At 55.2% G+C, this 21974-nt stretch overlaps 8 protein-coding genes across 8 annotated transcripts; 4 read left to right on the forward strand and 4 right to left on the reverse strand.

Moving 5' to 3' along the window:
• Positions 1–144: 144 nt before the first annotated feature.
• Positions 145–1358, reverse strand: CORC01_03586 (alternative oxidase; the record flags this gene model as incomplete). The annotated part of the gene is made up of 3 exons (XM_022615235.1): positions 145–290; positions 360–785; positions 848–1358. The coding sequence occupies 3 exons, from the start codon at positions 1356–1358 to the stop codon at positions 145–147; spliced, it is 1083 nt and encodes a 360-aa protein (XP_022478161.1).
• Positions 1359–4014: 2656 nt separating this feature from the next.
• On the forward strand, positions 4015–4848 carry CORC01_03587 (uncharacterized protein; the record flags this gene model as incomplete). The annotated part of the gene is made up of 2 exons (XM_022615236.1): positions 4015–4044; positions 4141–4848. 2 exons carry the CDS (start codon positions 4015–4017, stop codon positions 4846–4848), a joined length of 738 nt encoding a protein of 245 aa, XP_022478162.1.
• Positions 4849–6044: 1196 nt separating this feature from the next.
• Positions 6045–7154, forward strand: CORC01_03588 (translation initiation factor eIF3 subunit; the record flags this gene model as incomplete). Its single annotated transcript, XM_022615237.1, has 4 exons — positions 6045–6063; positions 6230–6330; positions 6397–7082; positions 7139–7154. The coding sequence occupies 4 exons, from the start codon at positions 6045–6047 to the stop codon at positions 7152–7154; spliced, it is 822 nt and encodes a 273-aa protein (XP_022478163.1).
• Positions 7155–8830: 1676 nt separating this feature from the next.
• CORC01_03589 (uncharacterized protein) lies at positions 8831–11187 on the reverse strand (the record flags this gene model as incomplete). Its single annotated transcript, XM_022615238.1, has 2 exons — positions 8831–10296; positions 10350–11187. The coding sequence occupies 2 exons, from the start codon at positions 11185–11187 to the stop codon at positions 8831–8833; spliced, it is 2304 nt and encodes a 767-aa protein (XP_022478164.1).
• A 773-nt stretch (positions 11188–11960) lies between these two features.
• CORC01_03590 (pre-rRNA-processing protein PNO1) lies at positions 11961–13023 on the forward strand (the record flags this gene model as incomplete). The annotated part of the gene is made up of 5 exons (XM_022615239.1): positions 11961–12176; positions 12252–12333; positions 12416–12610; positions 12672–12770; positions 12839–13023. The coding sequence occupies 5 exons, from the start codon at positions 11961–11963 to the stop codon at positions 13021–13023; spliced, it is 777 nt and encodes a 258-aa protein (XP_022478165.1).
• Positions 13024–14103: 1080 nt separating this feature from the next.
• Positions 14104–15990, reverse strand: CORC01_03591 (eukaryotic translation initiation factor 3 subunit D; the record flags this gene model as incomplete). Its single annotated transcript, XM_022615240.1, has 3 exons — positions 14104–14395; positions 14463–15702; positions 15777–15990. 3 exons carry the CDS (start codon positions 15988–15990, stop codon positions 14104–14106), a joined length of 1746 nt encoding a protein of 581 aa, XP_022478166.1.
• Positions 15991–16622: 632 nt separating this feature from the next.
• CORC01_03592 (BZIP-type transcription factor) lies at positions 16623–18232 on the reverse strand (the record flags this gene model as incomplete). The annotated part of the gene is made up of 5 exons (XM_022615241.1): positions 16623–16713; positions 16769–17137; positions 17312–17752; positions 17821–17908; positions 17968–18232. 5 exons carry the CDS (start codon positions 18230–18232, stop codon positions 16623–16625), a joined length of 1254 nt encoding a protein of 417 aa, XP_022478167.1.
• A 2434-nt stretch (positions 18233–20666) lies between these two features.
• Positions 20667–21233, forward strand: CORC01_03593 (uncharacterized protein; the record flags this gene model as incomplete). Its single annotated transcript, XM_022615242.1, has 1 exon — positions 20667–21233. The coding sequence occupies one exon, from the start codon at positions 20667–20669 to the stop codon at positions 21231–21233; it is 567 nt and encodes a 188-aa protein (XP_022478168.1).
• Between the last annotated feature and the right edge of the window lie 741 nt (positions 21234–21974).

Genomic DNA, 21974 nt, shown 5'->3' on the forward strand with positions numbered 1-21974 from the left:
AGGAAAGATGGACGTTCTGTAGTCCGAAAGCAAAAAAATGTCGAGCAAGAGAAATCAAGTGGCGACAGATATCTCGCAGACACTTATCTCGCGGCGATCTCTCGCGGCGATCTCTCGCGGCGGTCTAGTCGAATCCAGAAGTCGTTAGATGACCTCGTTACGCTCGAATCCCTGGGCTCTCAACGCGGCGTTGGGCTTCTCGCCATCCTTGTACTCGCTGACAAAAGGGTTCGGGTCCTCCTTTTGGTTGAGGTTGCTGAGGGTATGGTTTACACCTCTATGAACGGCCTCTGCAGGTGCTTTCGTCAGCATATCATTCCTTCTTTCCACGGTATGATGAAATACGGGTTAACACGCACCATCTGCTCTGATGTACAGAATCAAATCTTTCATCGTCCTCTGCCCCTCCGGAATCTTCCAATATTGGACCGCAATGTCGGGAATGACAAAGTCGGGGTCAGACCATTTGGGCAACAGGCCCTGGTCAATCTCGTAGAGACACCGCGTGTACGTGTGCACGGCCTCCTCCTCGAGGTAGCCCACGAAGCGGTGGGTGATTTTGGGGGAAATGAGGTACGACAGGAACATGCCGTTGAAGAAGACGCCCTGGGCGCCGAGGATCATAATCTTCATGAACCAGCCGGGCTCCGACATCTTCATAAAGGTCAACAGGTGCATCCGCTCGTTGAAGCTCTCCTCGAGGAGGGTCTCGATCCAGCCGTTGTCGCGCTTCATGCGCCGCAGGCTGCCGAGATGGCGAAGCATGCCGGCGACCATACCAGGAACTGTTTTACGGGAGTCAGTACTCCTGGCGCTACACTCTTCCACTCAGGAAAGTTGAACTCACCTCCGGCGATACTCTCCAAAAAGATGAAGCGCACTAGCCACTGTGCCTCGGTGAGCGGCTTGTCGGCGACGAACGACGTGGTGGGGTTCTTCTTGTCAACCTGCTGCTCGGACCCGAGCCCCGTGGCGCGGTCCATGAACCACCGCGCCAGGCGGACAAACTTCCACGCCGCCCAGTCGCCGACGGTGCGCGGCTTGCGGTGGTCCGGCACGATATCGTGCATCTGCTGCTCCGTGTACCCCGGGTGCGGCCATGCCGGCGCCGTGAGACGGATGTGCTCCGTCTCCTTGGCCGGGAAGAAGTCGCGGAGCTGCGACGCCCGCGTCGTGGAGAAGGATCTGCTGCTGTTGCTGCTGCTGCTGGGGTTATGTTGCTGCTGGAACGAGGCGGATATGCGGAGGCCGGCTGTTCCTGAGCCCAAGAAGGAGGTGTTGTGAAGCGCCGCGGCCCGGGCGAGCTGGGCCGCTTGTTTTGACGCGCAGAGTCTGGTTGATGCTCTTGATGAAAGCATTGGGTAGGTGCTTTGGTGTGTAAGTCGAGCGACTTCTGAGTAGTGTGATGTCAGGATACAATGATGCCAAGAATGTACTTGATTTCTGGTGATGGTGGAACGAGTGTCGTACGGCCTGAGGAAGGGCTAACGACCCGGAGTCTTATATACAATTTGAGGGGTGTTGGTCATGTAAGTTATTTGTTGATACGGCGATGGGTGTGTGTGGGGGTGTGGAAGGGACGCAAATCCTGTCAGATGGCAGACTTTACACAAGGCATGAGCCATGGTTAGGGTACTCAAATCTGAATTGTCAGCGAGGACGGGTTGTCCAAACCGACGAGGAAGAATAGGGATGGAGAAGGAAGGGGGGGGCTACGAAGAGGGATCGGATATTCCGAACTCATGAGCACCTCGGAGGAGGAAACCTGGCTTAGAGCCTCAGGTGCGTAGAGTTGATGGGCGACAGGGAGGCTTGTGATCCACGCGTCGTCGGAAGAGTCGCCGAGAGTACGCCGCTAAGGCGACCTAATAGGTAGAATGAAGGGCAAGGCAAGGATAAAGCTATGGGTCTTTCATTCGCATCCTCTTGTCAGACGTCTTGCGCTCCCGAAGTTACGGATACAGCAGCTGCCATGCCCATGTGGGAACGTCGTCTTCGTGGGGGCGCGGGCGCGGGCGGGCGTCGAGCAATGCAGATTTGCAAAGGCCGCGGATAGGGGAAGGGGTCCTCCCAGTCCGTAGGGCTGGAAATGCTGTCAAGTCAGCTGGACCAGATGGGCGGCGTTGGTATCGGGTCGTATCGGGATGGAGGGGGCCTTTGCGATTGTTGGAGTACTCGGGGCGCACACAGACAATCAGATATGTCCAGCTGCTAGAGATTTCGTTCCGCTCCATTTTCGTGAGAAGCTGCGATTGGACGGGGTACTGTCAGGTTTTTCCCGCTTCCCGTCGAATATCAGCCAACGGACTTGTTTAGTTAGAGAGCAGTCGTATAAGGGTCTTTTTTTGGTGTCTGCTTACTATGGCTGTTGCATATCCTCACTTGCAGCTGCAGTGATGATGTCTGATCCAAGGACGGAGGTAAAGCTCGCCGATATACCGACATTCTGAAGTTCTGATACCTAATTATGCCACTTCAAAGTCACAAAGAGGAGCCCAACCACTCGTGTACACGAATGGACAGTCATTGAGGGTTTCCATAGAATCGCCGAGTCAAGAGAGAGTATCAGTCCACATCTTGCTTATCGGGGGGCTCCAGAGGCTCCAGAGATACGGATGGACGGCGATTGAAGATCGCTCGTCATCTCCACTTGACAAGCTCTAGAGCCCGAAGAGCCCGGGCGCATAGCCAACCTTTCAAACCCCATGTTGGCGTGTTGGCACTGCACTCGGCACGAGCAGAGCAATCTGCGACATGCTCCGGGAATCAAGTCGGAAACTTGTCACCCGACCCCGACCCCCGACCCCGTCTTCTCTCTCCGAAGGTCCAAGGCCTTGATGACCGTAAACCGTTACCTGATTAGGTACCGACGCTTGTGAGTCCAAGACCAAATATTGCTCAATATTGCTCGCCAGGAGCGGGAATAACGGGAATTATAGAAACCAGAGCGAAACATTTTGGCTTCTCATCAATGTTTTGCTAGGAGATGGGTTCCGTTGAATCCTTCGAGAAGGGTCAGCGGAAACCCGCTCGAAACTTGTGGGTTTCTTAACGCCCTGTGGAAGCGTGCCTTGAATTGGAGATACTTGAAGTACGCGACATGGGTGACTTGGACCGCACACGCCGTCAGATGAAGGATTTTGCTGGTCACGCTCGCGCAATCTGAGGTTATTTTCGAGGCAATATGTGGAGGGCATCGGGAGAAGGCGGCTCTGCTGGCGCGGAGCAGCATCCGAGACGCTAGCAGGCCATGATCCCGACGAAGAAAAACATTTCGTGATACCTGAGGCTGTTTATAGTGGGCGTACTGTGATGCCTTACAAGGATCCACTTTGCGTTGGCGATGACCATGCTGGACGTGTTAAATTTGCGCTTTCTGGCTACCCAACAAATTCACCCAAGCAAAGCAGCATCAAGTTCCACTGTTCGCACACTAGGTAACAAGTAGTCACGGATTCGTCAATTATTAAGAGGGAAAGACGAGGGGAAAACGCGTCCGAGTGATTCAGCAGCGTCATAGACGTTGGTGACACACTTCTCAGTGGAAGCCGCGGCTCACCTTCTTTACCACGATCCGCCAGGGACCGCAAGCAATGAAAGCAAAATAAGACATCTTTTGCAAGACAAATTGGGGTTCAAAAATTCCCTGGCCAGCCGAAGCCAACCAGGAGTGGTCATAGTTATAGTTTTCAACTAGCAAAAACACGATCTCGGACGAATCCTCACTGATACGCGTAAAGCCCTTGCACTCAGATGAGGAAGAAAAAGGGAAGAAAACCAGGTAAATAGTGCGGTGGGTGGTGTGCTTTATATAAGCAAGCGAGGTGGGCCCGCAATCAGTAAAAGGTACGTACTGGCAGGAGGTGCCTTGGGTGCCTTCCAGCCTCCTGTCCAGGTTCTTTTCACTGGATCGCTCTTTGTAAATGCTGCAGGCATCACGTACGGTACGACCCACACACAGGGGTAGACCTGCCTGATTGACGATTGTATACCCAGACCCGACGGCCTCACACCATGCTCTGCGAAAACCGTCCCGAAGGCTTCGTAAGTCTGCACTCATACACTCTCAGCGCCGTCAGATACTTTCCGGTAAGAACGTTCAATTTCGGTACGTACTGACCAAAGTTCAATCATTGTCAGGGCCCCAAATCAGCTCTCTCCAGCCATCTACCAACGACATGTTTCGCCGATGTCATCGTCGTCCCACTTGCGACGTGGACATACCTCATCATTCTATTGATCGCTGTTCCACCATGTGTACTCTCACGGCGAGCTTCAGCCTCAGCTTCAGCCTCGCCGTCGAACACGGCTGAAGCCTCCACAGCAGGAGACCTGCCCTCGGACAAAGTCGTCACGTCAGCGCCAGCGTCGACATCGACGCCAGTGACGAAGTCGCCGTCCGCGGCTGTGAAGGTCGCCAGCGCCGTCTATTACCTACTGATCGTGGCCATGTTGGCCATGGTGTCGCTTGAGATGGCCCGTCTGAGCGTCGCCCAGCTCGGCATTGGCGTCCTTCCTTTCACGTACGTCGGCATACTCGCCGCCCTGGTTATTCACGTTGCTGTGTCGACAACATCATACAGGTCCGGATTCGGACGAGTTGGTATGCATATCTATGGTGGTGACGCGCGGTGGCAATGGACGGCAAAGGTCGTCAACGTGCTGTATTGGGTGATGTTAATGTGTGCGATGGCAATCAAGGTTGCCAGCCAGGCACAGGAGCAGAACGTACTGGGTGTGCGGACGGGTCAGCAGGCACAGTATCCCATTTCGGATTCTATCACGGACAACGCAACCATGATGGGGGTGGAGCTTGTGCTTTTGATCTTGGAGTTGCTGACTATCTGATCAAATTACAATGTTGGGGATGGTAATTTCTTGGGTAATCAGCAAGATTCCAGTAACTGTTCTTACAGTGTCGGAGGGACATCAACCCAGAGCATAACGAACTAATTATATTTCGCGGTTGGCGCCCTCGTCTTCCCGTGCCACACGCCCTGGGGCTGTGTTTAATGCGAGCCAGACAGGGCAGGCGCGGGGTAGTTTTGGTGAGTCACTGCATGGAAGTGCAGGAAGTCCTCAACTGCCCCGTGAGGCCTTCTTTCCTGCCTAGGTGGAATCGCTGTGGCAAATACATCTTGTAATAGTAGGTAAATATTAAGCGAACTTGAGGGCCATGAGGCCAAAATCACACTTCATGCAAGCGTATTGCTGGTCGGCGGAGCTTCCTCAGTCATCTCAGGCAACAAGTGCGATGGCGGGGTTGTGTTTTCAACAGCCACATGTCAGGGATTAAGAAGAAAAGAGACTTGCCCCTCCACGGTGTTCTTCGAGGACCCGCCCGAACTTTTCGTCCAAGATAGACGGCGTCTCGATAGGGTCTGTAGGCAAATTGCACAGTATTACCGTCTTCAAGACATGACCGTGATGAATGCTAGCCCGCAGAATTCGAGATGGAAGACCAGATGAAGTTGCATTGCACCCGGCTTCCTTCCAGTGAATAGGGGAGGGGTTGGATACGGCAGAGAGCCCTTCACCAGTAGACATCGTGACATCCTAAGCGATGCAAACGCCTCCTTCAATGTCTCAAATAAGAAGAACTGCAGGGCCGATGGCTCGTAAGACGGATGCAAGTACCAGAGCCTTGCTTGCCGCTATGGGTGAATGTAAGTGAGGTGGACTGGATGGAATCGGGCTGCACACAAACTCGGAACTCCAGCGCAGTTCCACCGGCTACTGGCCGCTCAACCGCTGCCGCCTTCGGCCTTGCTGGGTTTTTCCTTCCAAGCTCCTCGGGTTTCACTCTGACAGTCCCTTCCTGCCCAACCACAGAGCCCCCTTGCTTTCCACAATTTGTTTCCTTCCTGACTTCAGCCAGACCGGACGGACCTCCCACTCCATAAACTCTATCCAAAAACTTCTTTTCCATATTCAAACGTCTCCAGAAAGACTTGGTGTGACGTCTCACGCAGCCATCTCTTCGTCCTTTAGATTCTTGCATCTATATTCTTCTGCCCCGCGCTCAACAATCAAAATCTGACATTATGCCTCCTAAGAAGTGGGGTGAGTTATGCCTTGTCCCGCAACGCACACGCACACAAATTATCGTGAGAGGCAAAATGTCGCGATGATCTGTCCAGTCTGGACAGCGCGACCGCTGCCTCTCTTTTCCCTAAATGACTCATTGCTATTCTCTTTGAATTTGACTAATTCCAAGATCCTCACGTAGACGAGGAGAGCAGCGAAGAGGAGAGCTCCGGCCCTGCCTCCCCCATTGGTGGTGCGGTTCCTATTCGCCGCAAGTTCGAAGACGAGGAGGATGAGGATGACGTATGTTGACGATGCTACGAGAACTCTCATGTCGCCGCGCGTGCACTGACTCCTCTACCCCTGAAGGTTCTCGACTCCTGGGATGCCGCCGAAGACTCCGAGGTCGAGCGCGAGAAGGCCAAGAAGGCCGAGGAAGCAAAGGCAAAGGCCCTCGAGGAGGCCAAGAAGAACAAGAAGTCCAAGGCCGAGCGCATCGCCCAGCTGAAGGACGAGCGTGCCCGCCTCGAGGACGAAGACTCTGGCGATGAGGAGACGGAGGCTGAGCGCCGTGAGCGCCTCCGCCGCACCGAGAAGGAGTCCGACTTGAAGCACGCCGAGGACCTCTTCGGTGATATCGGAGTCCCGGCCGGTCGCAAGGCCGTCCTCGCCGGCTCCGCCGTCCAGATCGACCCCAACGACCCGACCAAGACGGCCAACATCGCCGAGATGCCCCTCTTCAACCCCGTCACCAAGACTCAGTTTGAGCACCTCCGCACCACGCTGACCCCGATTCTCGCCAACAACGCCCGCAAGGCCCACTACGGCCTCTTCCTCCAGGAGTTCGCCAAGACTCTCGCCAAGGATCTGCCTAGCGACCAGGTCAAGAAGATTGCCAGCACTCTCACCGCCCTTGGTAACGAGAAGATGAAGGAGGAGAAGGCTGCCCAGGGCGGCAATAAGAAGAGCAAGGCGGCCAAGACCAAGGTCTCCGCCGTCGTCAGCCGTGCTCCCGTAGCTGACACGGAGACCTACGAGGACGATGGTTTCGGAGAGTAAGCCGATCTCTCAAATCGCTAGCTGTCATCATACTGACCTCCCCTTCCCTTAGCGACGACTTTATGTGAAGGAAAAAGTAGGATTGCGTTATTCTCCCGCGGCCACAGCCCAATCCCTTGTACCTCAACGAGTTCGCTCCGTGCCAACGGATCTGGCACAGCTTCGTACCGAAGCTTACCACAGCGGCTTAGATTCAGAGCGCAAGCGTCGCTGTGGCGGACCCCGGCTGCGTCACGATGTAGCCGGTGGATCGGCAGTGCGAGGGCTCGTGGGTTACCGGTGCTGCCAGGAAAGCGGTCTGGGTCAGATTGTAAGTGTTTGCATCGAAAGTGGCGTCGACTCAAAGCGGGAAGAGGTTGATCATGGGGGGAAAGCATTCATGGTCTAGAGGGCAAGGCCCCAGTGCATTTTTGCGCATGATATCAAAGGAGCACCGGTTATTCCCTACAGATGGGGTAGTGGTGATGGCGTCAAACACGATAGAATGGAATCATTCAAGGATACTTTGGTAAAGTGGTGATCATGTGCCTCGAGAATAGCTCTGTTCCGTCTCCAAGCCGGTCGTCTTCCGTCTGATATGTGGTGCTCTTGTTGCAAATAGACTTGAGTTAGGCGCGGTTGCTGATATGGACAAGCTTTTTTGGATCAACAACTTCCTGGGCTCCTAGGCTTTGTCACCTATATTGGTTATGAAAGAGCTTCCAATCGTGTCTATGGACTTCTGTTTCCGACCGCTATGTAAACTCCCATTTGGTTACTCGGTGCTAGGTTACACAAAGAGATAATAATCCACTTGGACGCTATATTGCAAGAGTGCTTGCTCACTTGAGATACCCACACGGCACGACAGGTCTGACTTTCTCGTGGAGGTTTCTCAACTAGTCTACCAGCCATCAAAAACCTCCTGCTACCGAGTAGGTCCCATGCCGAAGAGCAATAGCAGACCAGATGGCTTTGGTAATTATGAAATCTGGTAAGCCATCTTATTCGACAAACATAGCCGCCACTCTCCTCTCTTTTCCTTGCCCCCACCCCCTTTTCACCCCGGAGCAGGGTGACTGTAGATACGTCAAGCTAGGAAAATGTCCAACCCCTCTTGTTAGCTAGACAATCCACAAAAGTCAGTCTTGTGACTATAACATTAAACAGCGTCATGCAACCAAAAGCAAAGCAAGCCAAGGGTTCGAGTGAAAAAAATAAGACTTGTGGAGATGTTTCGCCGTGGGTTGCGATAAGCGTCGCGTAGGATCCTTGACAGAACCTAGAGAAGGAAATTCATGCGCGCGCGTCATGCTGCCAGCAAACAGACTTCATGCCTTTCAAGTACCTTTCAAAATGACCCACTGCGCCAAACAGGGCAGGATGCCATGGCGAAAGACGCGTTCTCAGTCAAATGTGTTTTGAAAAAAGGGTATCAATCATTTTGTTGTTGTTTGCTCCTCCCTTACCACATGTGCAGTTCCATGTATCATGTGTAAAACGCCTCGCCTTGCAGGAAAAAATCCAGCGGAGAAAGGAGTGAGTGGTTGATGGAACCCCGATATCCCCCATTCTCCTTGTGCAGAGATGCACTTTGCCCTTTGTATATGTACATGATTGTTGTTGTTACCCCCTTTCTCGATCTATACAAGATTGTAAACGCCTCCCGTCTTCGAAAATCATGCGCTCATGAAAAGACAGCCGTGCTCACATAGAGAACAGGAAAAGAGAAGAAGGAGGAGAGGAGAGGGAGTTGAGATACGGTTTAAATGACATTGCCGGCCATTCCCATAAAGAGGGCGTGGACGGCAAGACTGAGAGTCCAAAAGCCGACCTTTTTCAGCCGACGGACGCGGCTCTGCTGGTCCTCAATATCGCGTGCAAAAGCCTCGTAGGTCTCGGCCGACATGTCATCCATGAGACCGCAGTCAAAGATGGACCAACTGCCGTCGAAATCGGTGGCACGCTTGACTATGCGACAGTTGATGGGGATATATGTCTTCTTGGCGTTAATGTAGGCCACGATAGGGCGAACGAGCGCCTGGTTGATGTAAGAGATGTCTTTTGTGAAAAGGGGCACAGCGGCCTTGACATCGTTCAGGTGGATTCGGAGATCCATTATTAGATATCTCCGGTCTTCCTCCGATGAGTCGGAGGAGATGGGGGGATTGGAAGACTCGGGGTCTGCGGACGTTGGGGCATCCTCTTCCGTGAGCTCTGGTGCAGCCTGGGAAAGATGGCCTTGGGTAGGTGTAGGGCCCCAGAGATCTGAGGCCGAAGAGCCTACGATTTTGATGTCGAGTAGATCCTTCTGGAGCAGACGCATGCGGTTGGATATGACTACATCCTCAAGCTGGTCATAAAAGTCTGACATGACCTTGGTAATACCATCGTCAAGGTCCGCGGGGAACATGACATCTGCGACAATGTCAACGTTGCCCTCATAGATCCAGCCGAACGGGCCCTCCACACCCCGGTTGAGGTGGTCAATTTTGAGACCGTCGATGCGAAGACGGCTGAACTTCTTCCAGGCCGCCGGCTCGCCCACGTCCTCTGCCATGTCTCCGTTCTCGCTAGCAACGGTGCCATGTACTTGACGGGGGTGAATCGTGAACAAGGAGCCGTCGAATGATCCTGACATGTGGGTTGCCGATAGGAAATCGTAAAAGAGCCACTGCTTCCTGAGCTGCGGCAGTTCACATGAGAAGATGCTGACGGAGAAGGGTCGGAAGCCCTTGGGCTGGTGAACGGTAACGAGAAGATCCTCAAGTTTGAAAGAGTCGATCTCAAAGTCGCCGGGTTCGTGGGTGTGGCGGTAGGATAGAGGGTCAACCACCTCGTCTGACCACTGCACAGACGTGCGATCAACGACACCACGAACGCCCTTGACCTCGACATCTTTCAGGAAACCCTTGCCATTCCACCATTTCAAGAATGACAGTGTCACGTTGACCGTCGCGATCGACACGTCATATTGTGTGTAGTTGCCATCGTCCTCTTCCAAAGCTTGGCTGTCCTGGTCGGGCTGGTTTCCAGTCGCAGCCATAGCCGCGGCGCTCTCTGAAGATCCCTTGCTAACCGAAGACTTGACTTGTCCAGGTCGCCGCGATACAAAAACATTCTTGAAGCTGATCACGCCATCTCTCCACTTGGGAACAATAGCTGATTCGAAGACTACCGTTACGCCGGCGGACTCAGTCAGAGAGTCACCTACCCACTTGGCAAGAGTTTCTGTACAATATGATGAGCTGCTGAACGTGGGTCAACCTCAGAAGGCAGCTTACCTTGCGCGACAACGGTGTTGATGCTGAGAATGATCAGCGAGAAGAAGGTGGTGGTACCAACCAGAATCCAGACTAGGTGGCCAAACAGGAACCACGACACAAACGCGCCCCATTCATCGATATTCCACGGCCTCATGCTCCTGATGGACGCCCACTTAAATCGAACCTTCATTCGACCCAGGAAGCCATTCGCCGCAGCCAATAGCTCTTCCCTGGTGGGCCTGTGCGGCATCTTTGGAATGTGCAAATATTTCGACACGGTGGATGCGATCGACTCGGCGTCGTGCTCTGGTGCGTCTGGCTTTACCTGTCCTCCAGCCTGGGGCGGATCTTGTTTCGTCTGGGCCGTCGAGGCTTTGTCCTCATGCTTTCCACTCTTGGAGCTATGATGTCTCCTGTCGGCCAGGCTAATAGCGCTCCTCGAATCGGTGTGTATGCCTCGTCTCCATGCTTGCCGGGCCAGTTGGAAGACATTTGACTTCGTCGTTAGGCCAGTGCTTGTGGCGGATTCTGCAGCGACTGCGCAAGCTGCGGATGCTTGTGTGGGCGCGAGTTCCGTGGTAAACCCAACCAGCAGCAATCCGCTGCCTGTATAGCTTCGTCGCGCATTATGGATATTCGGCCGAGGAAACGAGTGTTGCGACGCGGAGTGTGTTGACCTTCTGAAAGTATTCGGCCTAGGGAGAGAAGGGTTGACTGCAGGTTGACTGGCTTTCAAACAGGTGTTTCTCGTCGTTGCTGTTGTGATGGTCGGCCCTCGCAAACCCAAAGTCTGCGCCGATCCGCAGGCGCAAGACCAGAAGCGACGCCCGAGAAAAGTCGACGGAGCGTTAGACATTTCTCAAGCTCATCCTGTCTCTTGGTTGAACAGAGAGACAGCAAGAAGAAAGAAAAAGGAGGGAGATCAACGACCCTGTTTATTTACCGCTGGAAACGGACCAAGAACAACACAGAGAGAGGGGTGTAGCAAGAGAGTATTGAGGGAGGAGGTACGGCAAATATTAGCACATTTCATGCGCTCATGCAGAAATGACTTGAGATGCAAAGCTGGGCCAGGGAAGGGCACCTGTGAAAAGTCATCCCTGACGCGCTACCGCAGCTTTACCTTGCTGAACCCGGCAGGACCCGTTCCATAGGCACTTTACGTATGGGGCGTCGCCGTCCAGCAGAAAAATTCAGAGGCACATCATGGCCCGTGCTCCGAGTCTGGGCCCAATGCTGGTCCCAGACCGCTTGCTGACCTACGTGCCTACCTTACCTAAGCAGGTAAGGTGAGGTGAGAAGGCTCAGATGGGCAACGGCTGTGCACGGTGCTACCTTACCTTAGGTACCTAAAGTGCCTGGCCATCACCCCCCGGCCTTATCCCCTTATCGATAACGAAAACACAAAAATTTGGGAATTCGGCGATAAATCGATACTGGCTCACAACTGGCACCGCCGCTTTTTTCTTCACGACCACCGCCTACCCACCCCGCCAGACCGACTCGGCTCGACACCACACAACCAAGAAACACCACCACCGTCGAAGCGATACATACCCCTCGATTGAATATCGCCATCCCTTCCAGCCAATCCTTTGATACCCTTCGCAAGTCGAAAATCTGCCCAGCATGCCTGCCCCGACCGCTAAGCAGGTGGATGTTTCTGCCCCACCATTCGAAGCGGCCTTCCAAGAGCCTCAGCAAGACGAGGAGCTCCTCCTCGATGCGCCCACCCTGCCCGAGGAGATGGATGCGATTCTGCCCAGCGTGCCGCAGAACGGAGAGGAGGGCGAGATGGTTGTCGACGAGGAGAACCGCCCGCGCTTTGCGCCCGCCAGAGACATTGTGCGACAAGACACCCTTGAACCCCCCTTCATAACACTTGGAAATCTGGGGAACTAAGACGTTGCGTTTGCCCAGGATCCCGTCACTAGAATAGAGACTCGCAAGGTCCCCGTGCCTCCTCACCGGTTCACCCCGCTCAAGTCTTCTTGGCCCAAGAGTATGCTCCCTCTCCCCGAGTCCTACGCTACGGCAATGACGCACCTTATGTTTGCCCTCTCTAACATTTTACGCTCTCTCAGTCTACCCTCCGCTCGTCGAGCACCTCAAGCTACAGGTCCGCATGAATCCCCGCCGGAAACAGGTTGAGCTCCGGACCTCGAAGCATACCACCGAGGACGGCGCCCTGCAAAAGGGCGAGGATTTTGTCAAGGCCTTTACCCTGGGCTTCGACGTTGACGACGCCATTGCGCTGCTGCGTTTGGACGATCTCTACAGTAAGCCGGCCGGTCTCTTGTTCAATACTCCCATGTCCAGAAGCTGACGAGTTCCCCCCAGTCGAGACTTTTGAGATCCGCGATGTCAAGCAGGTTATGGGTAACGAGGCGCAAGGCCGCGCCATTGGTCGCATTGCAGGCAAGGACGGCAAGACAAAGTGTATGGAATATCCCCAGCAGCATTCCCACGCTGGAGAGATGGCCTTCTTACTGACATGATACTTCTAGTCGCCATCGAAAACGCCAGCAAGACACGTATCGTCCTGGCCGACAGCAAGATCCACATCCTCGGCGCGTACAAGAACATCCACATGGCTCGCGAGTCCATTGTCAGCCTGATTCTCGGAAAGCCGCCTTCCAAGGTCTATGGCAATCTGCGGACGGTCGCGGCGCGCATGAAGGAGAGATTCTAGAGAAGAGGGAAACGGAAAGAGAGGGTTTGAACAGTCGACAAACGGGAAAAAAAAAAAGTCATGGAAAAGAACGTTCTTTTATGGGTGGGTTTAATGATTGGTATGAATGGCATCCTATCATGGACTTCGGCGTTGTTGGCATTTTAGAGAGATTCCAAAAACTTTCCATTTAGGATTGGGGAGAAATGAAAGAAAGATTTCAAACATGTTTTTGAGATTGTACATAACACGTGAAGAATTTGGACGATGTCCATATTACATCTGCTCTCGGTTTCTAGCTGATATCAGGGAGAATGAATAAAGTGGCATAGAGCGAACTAACTCAGGCACATTGTCACGCTAGACTACCAAAGTTTTCTCACGGAACAGGTCAGATCACAGGCATTGACATCATACTAAACTCTTTCGAGTCTGCTGCTGGAAGAGGAAAAGGAGGGCCGCATGTTTTTAGCCCATGATTGACCGCTAGGTACGAGGGTATCCATCTCCCAAGAACCAAAGTCACGGTAGGAGCAAAATGATGGGAGTCGATTCGAGTCGATGAGATTATCCCGTCATTCTCCGGCACCGCAAGCACAGATGTGTCCTTGCTACCACCCTTGTGATTTCGAAGCCATATAGGGGTCAGGTCAAAGCATTAAAATAACACACTCTTCCTAAAATCCAGAGGCCAGGCCAAGAAACAACATCGTCACAAACACAGCCATGGCAATACGTTGAATGTCCGTAATGCGTTACTCCATAGACGTCTATACGTGCCTAACCCCCCCAAATCGAAGAAAGACTTTTTACATCATGGCCACTCTTCCCGGCAGCCGACTTGTCAAGCCTTGCCTTTTATCCAGGCATCTTGGACTGAACTGGCATTAAACCTTTTCCCCTTCCCTTCCCCCTCCCTGCTCTCTGTTCTGTCTCTCCTTCTCTCCGATCCTCCAACCCTCTCAGCTAGATGCTTCAAGTTGTATTCAAATCTTCAGATGCGTCATCAGAGCCACTGAAGATGAGGGGTTGCGTGTGTGTGTATGTGGTGATGCTCATATTCGTTTCGAGCAAATAGGCTTTACTCTCTGTGAAACCCGCTTACTCCTCATCATCCTCGCCCGCCTCAGGCACCTCGTCCGCCTCGTCGTCGCCGTCGAGGCCGCCAGAGGGGAGCTCGTACAGGCGGAGGATGGACTTGTTGGGGTCCTTGACGAGGATATACTTGCCGTCCTGCTCGCGTCTGAGACACATGTCGGCGATGGTGCGCACAATACCCCAACCGTTGGACAGAGACAGGTTCATCTGGTTGGCGAAATCGCGCGGCTTCCAGCCGACGACACCGAGGATGACGTGCTTGTCGTTGGACTTGGGATTGGCGCGGGAGACGAAACTGGGAGACACGTATTAGGATCGATTTGTTCAGAGACGGCAAACGAAAAAGGAGAAAGGAAACGTACCCAAGCTTCATGACATCGGCACGGGCGAGGATGCTCTGCACCGTCCACCTGGCGAGCTTGCAAGAGTTGTTCTTCATCTCCGTGGCGACGACGGCACCGCGCTGGGAGACGAGCTTCGTCCGCCAGTCGAGGGCGCCACCGCTGCCCTGGGCCTTGTTGTCGAACTCGTTGAGCGCGTGCAGGGTGACGAGCTGGTCGTCGCCGCTGATGGCGTTCTTCTGGACGGCATCGACCTCGGTACGCACGACGAGGTAAAAGTTGTCCTCCTCGCTGTTGGTGGAGAGGTCGAATTTGCGGTACTTGTAAGCCTTGCTGGCCGGCGGGTCCGTGTCCTCGGAGGCATTGTAGAAAGGGTTGGCGTTGGCCATCTCGAGCTTCTGGCCCTCGCTCTCGACGACGACCTGGTTGGCGAAGTTGTGGTTGATGTAGGTGGCCTCCTCGGCGAGGGCGCCGGGCATGTTGAGGCTGTCCTTGGAGCCGTCCGAGGCGTCCATGGGCGAGTCGGCGGCGTTCTCGTTGACGGTGACCATGTCGAGCGCGGCGTTATCGCGCTTGTCGAAAAAGACCTTGTTGCCCTGCACCGAGATGACAATGTCCCAGGGGTAGACGGACCGCGGGGAGCACATGAGCATGGAGAGGATGCTGTCGGTGGCGAAGATGGAAGCCTCGTCCTTGTCGGCGAGCTCCTGGATCACAGGATCGGAAGAAGTCGTGACATTGTACGCAGCACGGTCAATGGCGTTGAGCTTGCGCTCGAAGCCCTTGACGGCAGGCTTGTCGTATGAGCGGTCATAGTTGTAGACGAAGCCGTAGGCGTCAATCTCCTCGCCTTCGTCGGCGTCCAGGTTGAGCTTGGCGAGGCGGTTGTAGTCAATCTCCTCGAGCAGCTTCCAGTCCGCCTTGATGTTGACGCTGGCGTCGCGGTTGCGGGCGGGCTTGTCGTAATCCTTCCAGCCGAAGCGGCGGCCGCCGCGGGCACCGCCTCTTCCGCCCCGTTCGAAGCCTCCTCCATAGCCTCCGCGGCCGCCCTGCTGGCCGCCACGGGCCACGGTCGTCCGGCCACCGCGAGCGTTCTGAGCGGGACCACCGCGCTGGCCGCGGCCGCGGGTGAAGACGGCGCCACGGCCGAATCTCGTCTTGGTGCTGTCGCGGGTGTTGCTAACGACGGAGAAGGTGGACTCGTCCTCGGCGGGAGGGGCGTTGAAGGAGATGGCGTGGCCGGCACCGTAGACTTGTTGGTCTTTGGAAGGTGGTAACGAGTTAGCGACGAGGTCGTCTTCTTCGAGGGTCGAGCGAAAGAGAGGTGACACTTACCACGGTAGCTGCGGTTGTACTGCTGTCTGCCGCCGCGTCCGTCTCTGTCCTTGCCGTCGGAGGTCCAGTCGGCCATACGCCCGAGCTTGTCGCCCTTGGAAAAGGGCGCATAGGGAACACCGTTCAAGGTAGTCTCGGTGGTGACGGGCGGGCCCCAACCATCGCCAGCTGGGCAAGTCTCGACGAGCTTGACCCAGTCCATTTCCTGAGCCATGTTGAAAATAGTTTCTTCCTTCGAATCGGCTACAAAGAAATGCGTCGAATCGAAATCGGGGTAGCTGTGCGTCTCTCGGGATGGGAAAGGGGGGTGGCAGCAGCGCTTTCGGGCTTATGGAATTGAATTGAAAAGTCGTCAAGGGTTTTTGGGTGGTGCACACCTCCTCTCGCCGTCGATTTTCGTCGTTCGGATTTGGTGGGGTGAAGTTTGTGGGGCAGAGCGGGCAAAATTTCAAAGAGTTGTGTTCGACACCTGGCGCCAACTGGCAGCCATTCGTTTCCACGCGACACAGGGCCACGACCAGCTGGCAGCTGCATCGGGGCCGCGAAACACCAGAGCACCTCGAGCTCTCCGTTGAATACGCCCGCGGTGAATCACACATCAAGTGACAAGTCTCTGAGTCTGATGGCATTTTCCCAACTTGACTTGATAGGGCTTTCCAAAATTTTGCATCTCATTAAGGCCGTGGTATCAAAAGTAGGTAGTCCCCGAGATTCCCAGAATACGCTCCCAATGTTTCTAGTTTGAGCCTCTCCTCTCCTCTCCTCACACCATTCATGCATGCAAGAGATTCGCAGAATTCCCTGATGAAATGCTCCTTCTCACTCTCCTTTCAATGCCGGATGCTCTTAGTAGGCATAGTTCATCATTTCCGGTCCGGAGCAGAAGACATTCTCCAAAGCGTCCCTGACCTCAAACTCCTCCATTACGGCACCAAAGCTGGTTCCAGTCAGCATGAGCCACGGCAGGTGCACATAACAATATGAATACGTACCCGTAGCATCGGACCTTGTCCTTGAGCTCGTCAGTGAGCTTCTGGAAGTCCTCGGCTCGAAGCTCGTAGGCTCTGGGGTGGCCCAGGACCATGCCCCAGGCCATGACCGGCGTGACCTCGCCATCGAGGTTCAGCTTCTTGCTGAGGTCAAGCAGGGCCGAGAGGCTTCCTTTGCTCACTTCCCACGTCCTCTGCTGGGAGTCCAAGTCCCCGTTGACATTGCTGTACCCGAACGGGATGTCGGGTGTCAGCTCCGGGAACGGCGCGGGGGGGCAGGAGGCCATTAGTGCGTGTCCGCAGGGCTCGCCGCCCATCTCGCTTGATCTCTCCAACAGCCAGGGCATGTGATTCATGCAGGGTTTCTCGAGACTGTCACATACCCTCGATAAAATCGCACTCGTCAGCAAGCTCTTCTTCCGTTCGTTGCAATCATCGCTCACACCACCCGACTCCCGATGATGTCCAGGACTTGGTGATATGACAAGTACTTTTCACTGCGGGGGAGGTGATAGGTATGCCTTCGAGGGGTGGTGGTTATCGTACGTTAAGACGAAGTCAATGCCCGCTTGCTCAAAGTCCACACCTCTACCAGAGCTCTGCCCTCGTCTGTTTTGCTGCAGTTGCTGGCTGCCCATCTGGGGAAGGGGAGGGGGCGGACCGTGTGAGTGGGAGTGAGACGGACCGTGAGACGAAGGCGACACCGACGGCGCTGTCGTCGACGTCAAAGGTGGCGTATAGGCGTTCTGGCCATAGCTGTGGCCGGACTGGCTGGCGCTGGACGTGTAGCCTCCGCTGGGGTTGCTGACCATATCGTCGCCGTAGTGGGATAGAGGAATTCCGTTCTGAACCAGGAGCTGCTTGAGCTGCCTGTTCTCCTCAGCCACCTTGTCCTTGTCTTGTGATATGTTGCTGAAGATCTCTTTCAGTCTGAGGACCTCGTCTTCCAGAGCCTTGATGTATAGCTCTTTCCTTTCACGATGCGTACTGTGCATTCCACCGTCAGTACCCGGATCGTGTCGCTTGACCCTCCTGCCAGACTGTTCATTACTCACCGTTGCGCCTGTCTATTCAATTCTTGTCGCCGGGTCAAAGCAGGTTTGCTGTCGGGTTTTGGTCCTCTCCTCTTGGGCGTTTGACCGTCTGCGAGCACGCCTTGTCAGAACGTAGTCCTTCTGGGACGGAGGTATCGTTGCCCCTACCTCGCGTTGTCCTCTTTTCCGTCAGGGACTTGAGAAAGCCCAGATTCAACGAGCTCAGCGGGCCCCGCTCTTGGTCGGAGCCAGAGCCGCCGCCGCCGCCGCCGCCATACTGGCCCTGCGACGGTTGCTTCCCGTACTGGTCAGGCGACAACGAGGAAGCCATCGCTGCCCTCTCTTGAAGCTCGCCCACAGACTGCTTGCGTGCTGGAGACGACGACTGGTTCGGCGGGGAGCGATAAGCTGCCAAATTACCTAGGTCAGTCATTGTGTCGCCCTACAATCATTACTTCGAAAGGGAACAAGTGGTTTAAGAAGCGGTGCAGCTCCTGTCGACGCTTGAAAGGGGCGGGATGCAAGGCGATGGCGGGGGTGATGTCTTTACAAATACGTCTCGATTCGGGGCGTATCCGACAGTCGGAGGAGACAAGATGACTTGAAGGACTTACCTAGGACAATTGGATGCGCGATAGTCAGTCTCCCGCTTCGTCAAGCAATGCGATACTGTGTGGCGGCGGTAGTCGTCCGTCAAAGCAGGCGATGTTGCGGTGGAAAGGGATCGACCCGTTCACGGCTGTGTCATGCGCTGGGTTCGCGGGACCGCGATTATGGTTATTTGAGAAGCTGTTCTCGAACGTGAAACCCAATTCTGGCGTCCGAGCTGTCTGAGGATGCTATGCAGTTGCGACGAGGGGGACGAGCAGGGCGCGGATAGTAGAAGGGTCGGGGTAGGCTGCGTAGATTAATCCGCCCTGTTTTAGAATTGTTTGACACAGTCCAGACGAAGAGGATGGGTGTCTTGCGTCCGGGGGTGGGTGGACGGTTGCAGTCTGGCTTTTCTGGCTCCGGCTCAGGTTCAGGCTCAATCAAGCTCAGGCTAACTACCCAGGTAAACCACTGGCCACCTAACAGCTTGGGGTTGGGGGAAGGGGGAGTGAGTTGGAGGAGGGGAGCAGTAGAAAATGGCAGAGGTGATAACGAGAGAACGGATGACGGCGGAGCGGAGAAACCACCAAGAAGGACAGGTTAAGACGGGGGGCACGTTAAGAGCCCTTGGTTTGGTACTTTGGCTGTGGCTCCGTTCCGTGCTGGTGGCCAATGTTTGTTGCGAATCGAGATGACAAGAAGCAGCGCCACCGCCCTCTTCTAAGACAAGATGGCGAAAGTCGAGAGCAGAAGGGAACACGGGCGGGCGGCCAAGGCGGTTGGTCCAGTCAGGTCAAGTCAATCAGTCGCGAGCCCAACGTGTCTGACTCTCTGGAGTCTGGCGGAGAGCCGCGAAGAGGATGACGGGAAGATGAAAATGCGGGGTTTCAGCAGCAGAAGCAGCAGCAGCAGCAGCAGCAGCAGCCCGTTGCCCGGATCGAATCGACCTTGAGCCTTGTGATGGGTATCACGTACGCATAGAAGGGAGAGAGGATGACAGAGTCGGCAGGCTAGGCGTTCGCAACTCTGACTTGGAAAGCCTTAGGTGGTCTGTCTGCTGGGTCTGGTTCACAAAAGGTTCGAAGAGACCCCGGAGATGGATCCTTGCATCGAGGCCGATTTCCAATGGGTAACCCCCCCCCCCCCCCCCCCCCCCCCCCCCCCCGCCGCCCCCCCCCCCGCGCGGGTGCGCGGACGTGCGGCGCGCTGGCCGCGCCTGGCGCCTCCACGGCCGTCGCTCTCTGTTGTTTGTGTCTCTCCTGCTGCGCCCCCGCGCCCCCGGTCGGCGGCGGGAGTTCACCGTAGTTGGCCTGTTAGGCAGTGCTGATTTGGCGGCTTGGCCTTGGACTTGAACGATCATGTTCGATTTCGTTGCTTTTTCGGAATCATCGGCGGTTCCACGCACTTGTCTGCCCTTAGCTCTTCTGCCTTACGCGAAAGAAAGGCCGTCGGCCGGAGTGGCAGTCTGACGAAGCTGACGGATAGAAGCACCTCGAGATTCGTCACCGGATGGGGCTATGCCATGTCGAACAAATGGGCAGCTTGTAGGGGCGAGATCTGGCTTGTGGTGAGGCCGAGGAGAAGCGGCACGCGGCGTACTGTGTGACAAATATTGGGAGAACATGTTGGCGCCGGCACTGGGCACTGGCAGAGGCGGGGCGGGGGGTTTAGAGAGGCGCCTTACGCCTTCCGTGCTCGGCGGGCGACGGTTCCTGGCCTGGAGTTCTAGACCCCTCAAGCTTGTCAAGCCTACCTCATGGTCCGTTGGCGGTTGAGTGAGGTCCAGGGCGGCGTGCCCGTGGCTGGCCAGGCCCTCTCTCACGTCTCTGTACTCTCAGTCAATGTACATGGACAGTAGACCATGATGGTCCAGATCCAAAGTAAGCTATTGAATGCCTCGCAATGTCAGTCGGCCTTTGTACAAGGCAATGGCCCCCGCCCGATTGACTGACCGAATACTCTGGACGGCTGGCAGAGTGAGGCATCAGAGGCTTCCAAGTCCCGCCAGAGCACAACAAAGTGCTGCGCCGGCACAAGCGGGGAGGAATGGAGGGGTTCCCACTCGCAGCTCCCGTTCCGGGCCATGGTCAAAGCAGCCAAGTCAGAAGTATCCGTATGAGTGAGTGGATAGGTAGTAGGTATGTGTGCACAAGTGCCTCACCTCTTCTCCTCCCAGCTATGCTCCTCCTGGCTTGCGAGAGAGTGTGAGAGGGTGCATACATAGTAGTCGAGACAGCATTCGGCCCTTGCTGCTGCTGTTGCTTCATCTGCCTGGAATGCTCTCGCGTGGCTTGACTTGCCTGACTCGGCGTCTCATCCACCCACGCTGCCCCCCAGCGCCCCTCCCCAGCGCCGGCTTCAGCTCCGACTCCAACTGTCCTCCATCTCCAACCGCGAGTCCCCCAACTCCAGATCCAGACATTGAGACCCCTGGGCCGGCCCTGGTGGTGGGCGAGCGGCATGGGCATGTTTGCTTGTTTGCTCGCTTATCAGAATTGCTCTTCTTGGAATCGTCAGATTCCCATGCACGACAGCCCTCGCCAGACAGCAGCAGAAGGCCGTACGTCCGTACGGGACGTGTCACAACCAGCTCTGACCCCTTGCTAGACCAACACTTCTCCATGGCAGACGCACACGTGCAAACTTGCATTTCTGCTAGCCAGCGGCGCGTCCAAGCTCTCTTTCTTACGAGGCATCATCTCGCCTGCGAATCTCTGCAAAGAAATCCCATGATTCCCATCTCTCAAATTTCCGATCCACACAGACCTCGGTCCAATGGCCGCATTGACATCGGACGAGCCGGGGAAAAAGCCAAGAGTCCCTTAACTGGACCTCACACCTGACGGCCTAATTTGAGCAGCTCGACTATGCACACTTGACTGCTTATATCTGCAGCCAACCTTGACACTCGAGCATCCTACTCTCTGTGGGCCAGTGTGCTCATCTCGTCGCATGTCGAATGATATCCAGCACGTCGTAGAGCTGTCAGATCCTTCAATGCTGGCACTTTGACGTCTCACCTGTCCCTTCCAGTCCTTCCAGGCGCGGCCCATGTGATCAACTGCCAGGAACGTGGAACCCCTGCCTCCGAGTGGTTTGACTGGGGGCTCCTCACTTCCATGATTAAGTTAAGCCCGCCGTTCGTCGGTCGACCCGCCAGAGATCATTCATGGACCTCTGCCAAAAGTCCATGCCGTCATTTTATCCCATTTGGGAATTTGGGCGGGACCGGACGTATCTGCTAGTGGAAGCCAACCACAGTAGCATCGCGTTTCCTTCCCCCCCCCCGGTTTCCGTGCTGTCGCAAACATGTCCTTTGAGAAAAATCCTCAGCCCACGATCGCCAAACTAAACAGCCTCTTCCTCGTTGGCAATAGGGAGCCCAGCTGTGACTGTGCTCGTCGACTGAGAGGGAAGAGGAACGCGCATCTCTGAGACGAGTGAACCCTGGATCGTCGCCCACTCGTTCGAAACCTTCACCCTTGATCTGCTGGCCAAAAAGGCCACGCGCGCACGCGGCTCCCTTTCGAAACATCCCTTGGTCTAGGGCAGGCTGTCTTGGTTTGTAGATCGGGTTGCCGCGC

This window comes from Colletotrichum orchidophilum (genome assembly GCF_001831195.1).
Source record: "Colletotrichum orchidophilum strain IMI 309357 chromosome Unknown Scaffold_22.1, whole genome shotgun sequence".
Classification (NCBI taxonomy): domain Eukaryota; kingdom Fungi; phylum Ascomycota; class Sordariomycetes; order Glomerellales; family Glomerellaceae; genus Colletotrichum; species Colletotrichum orchidophilum.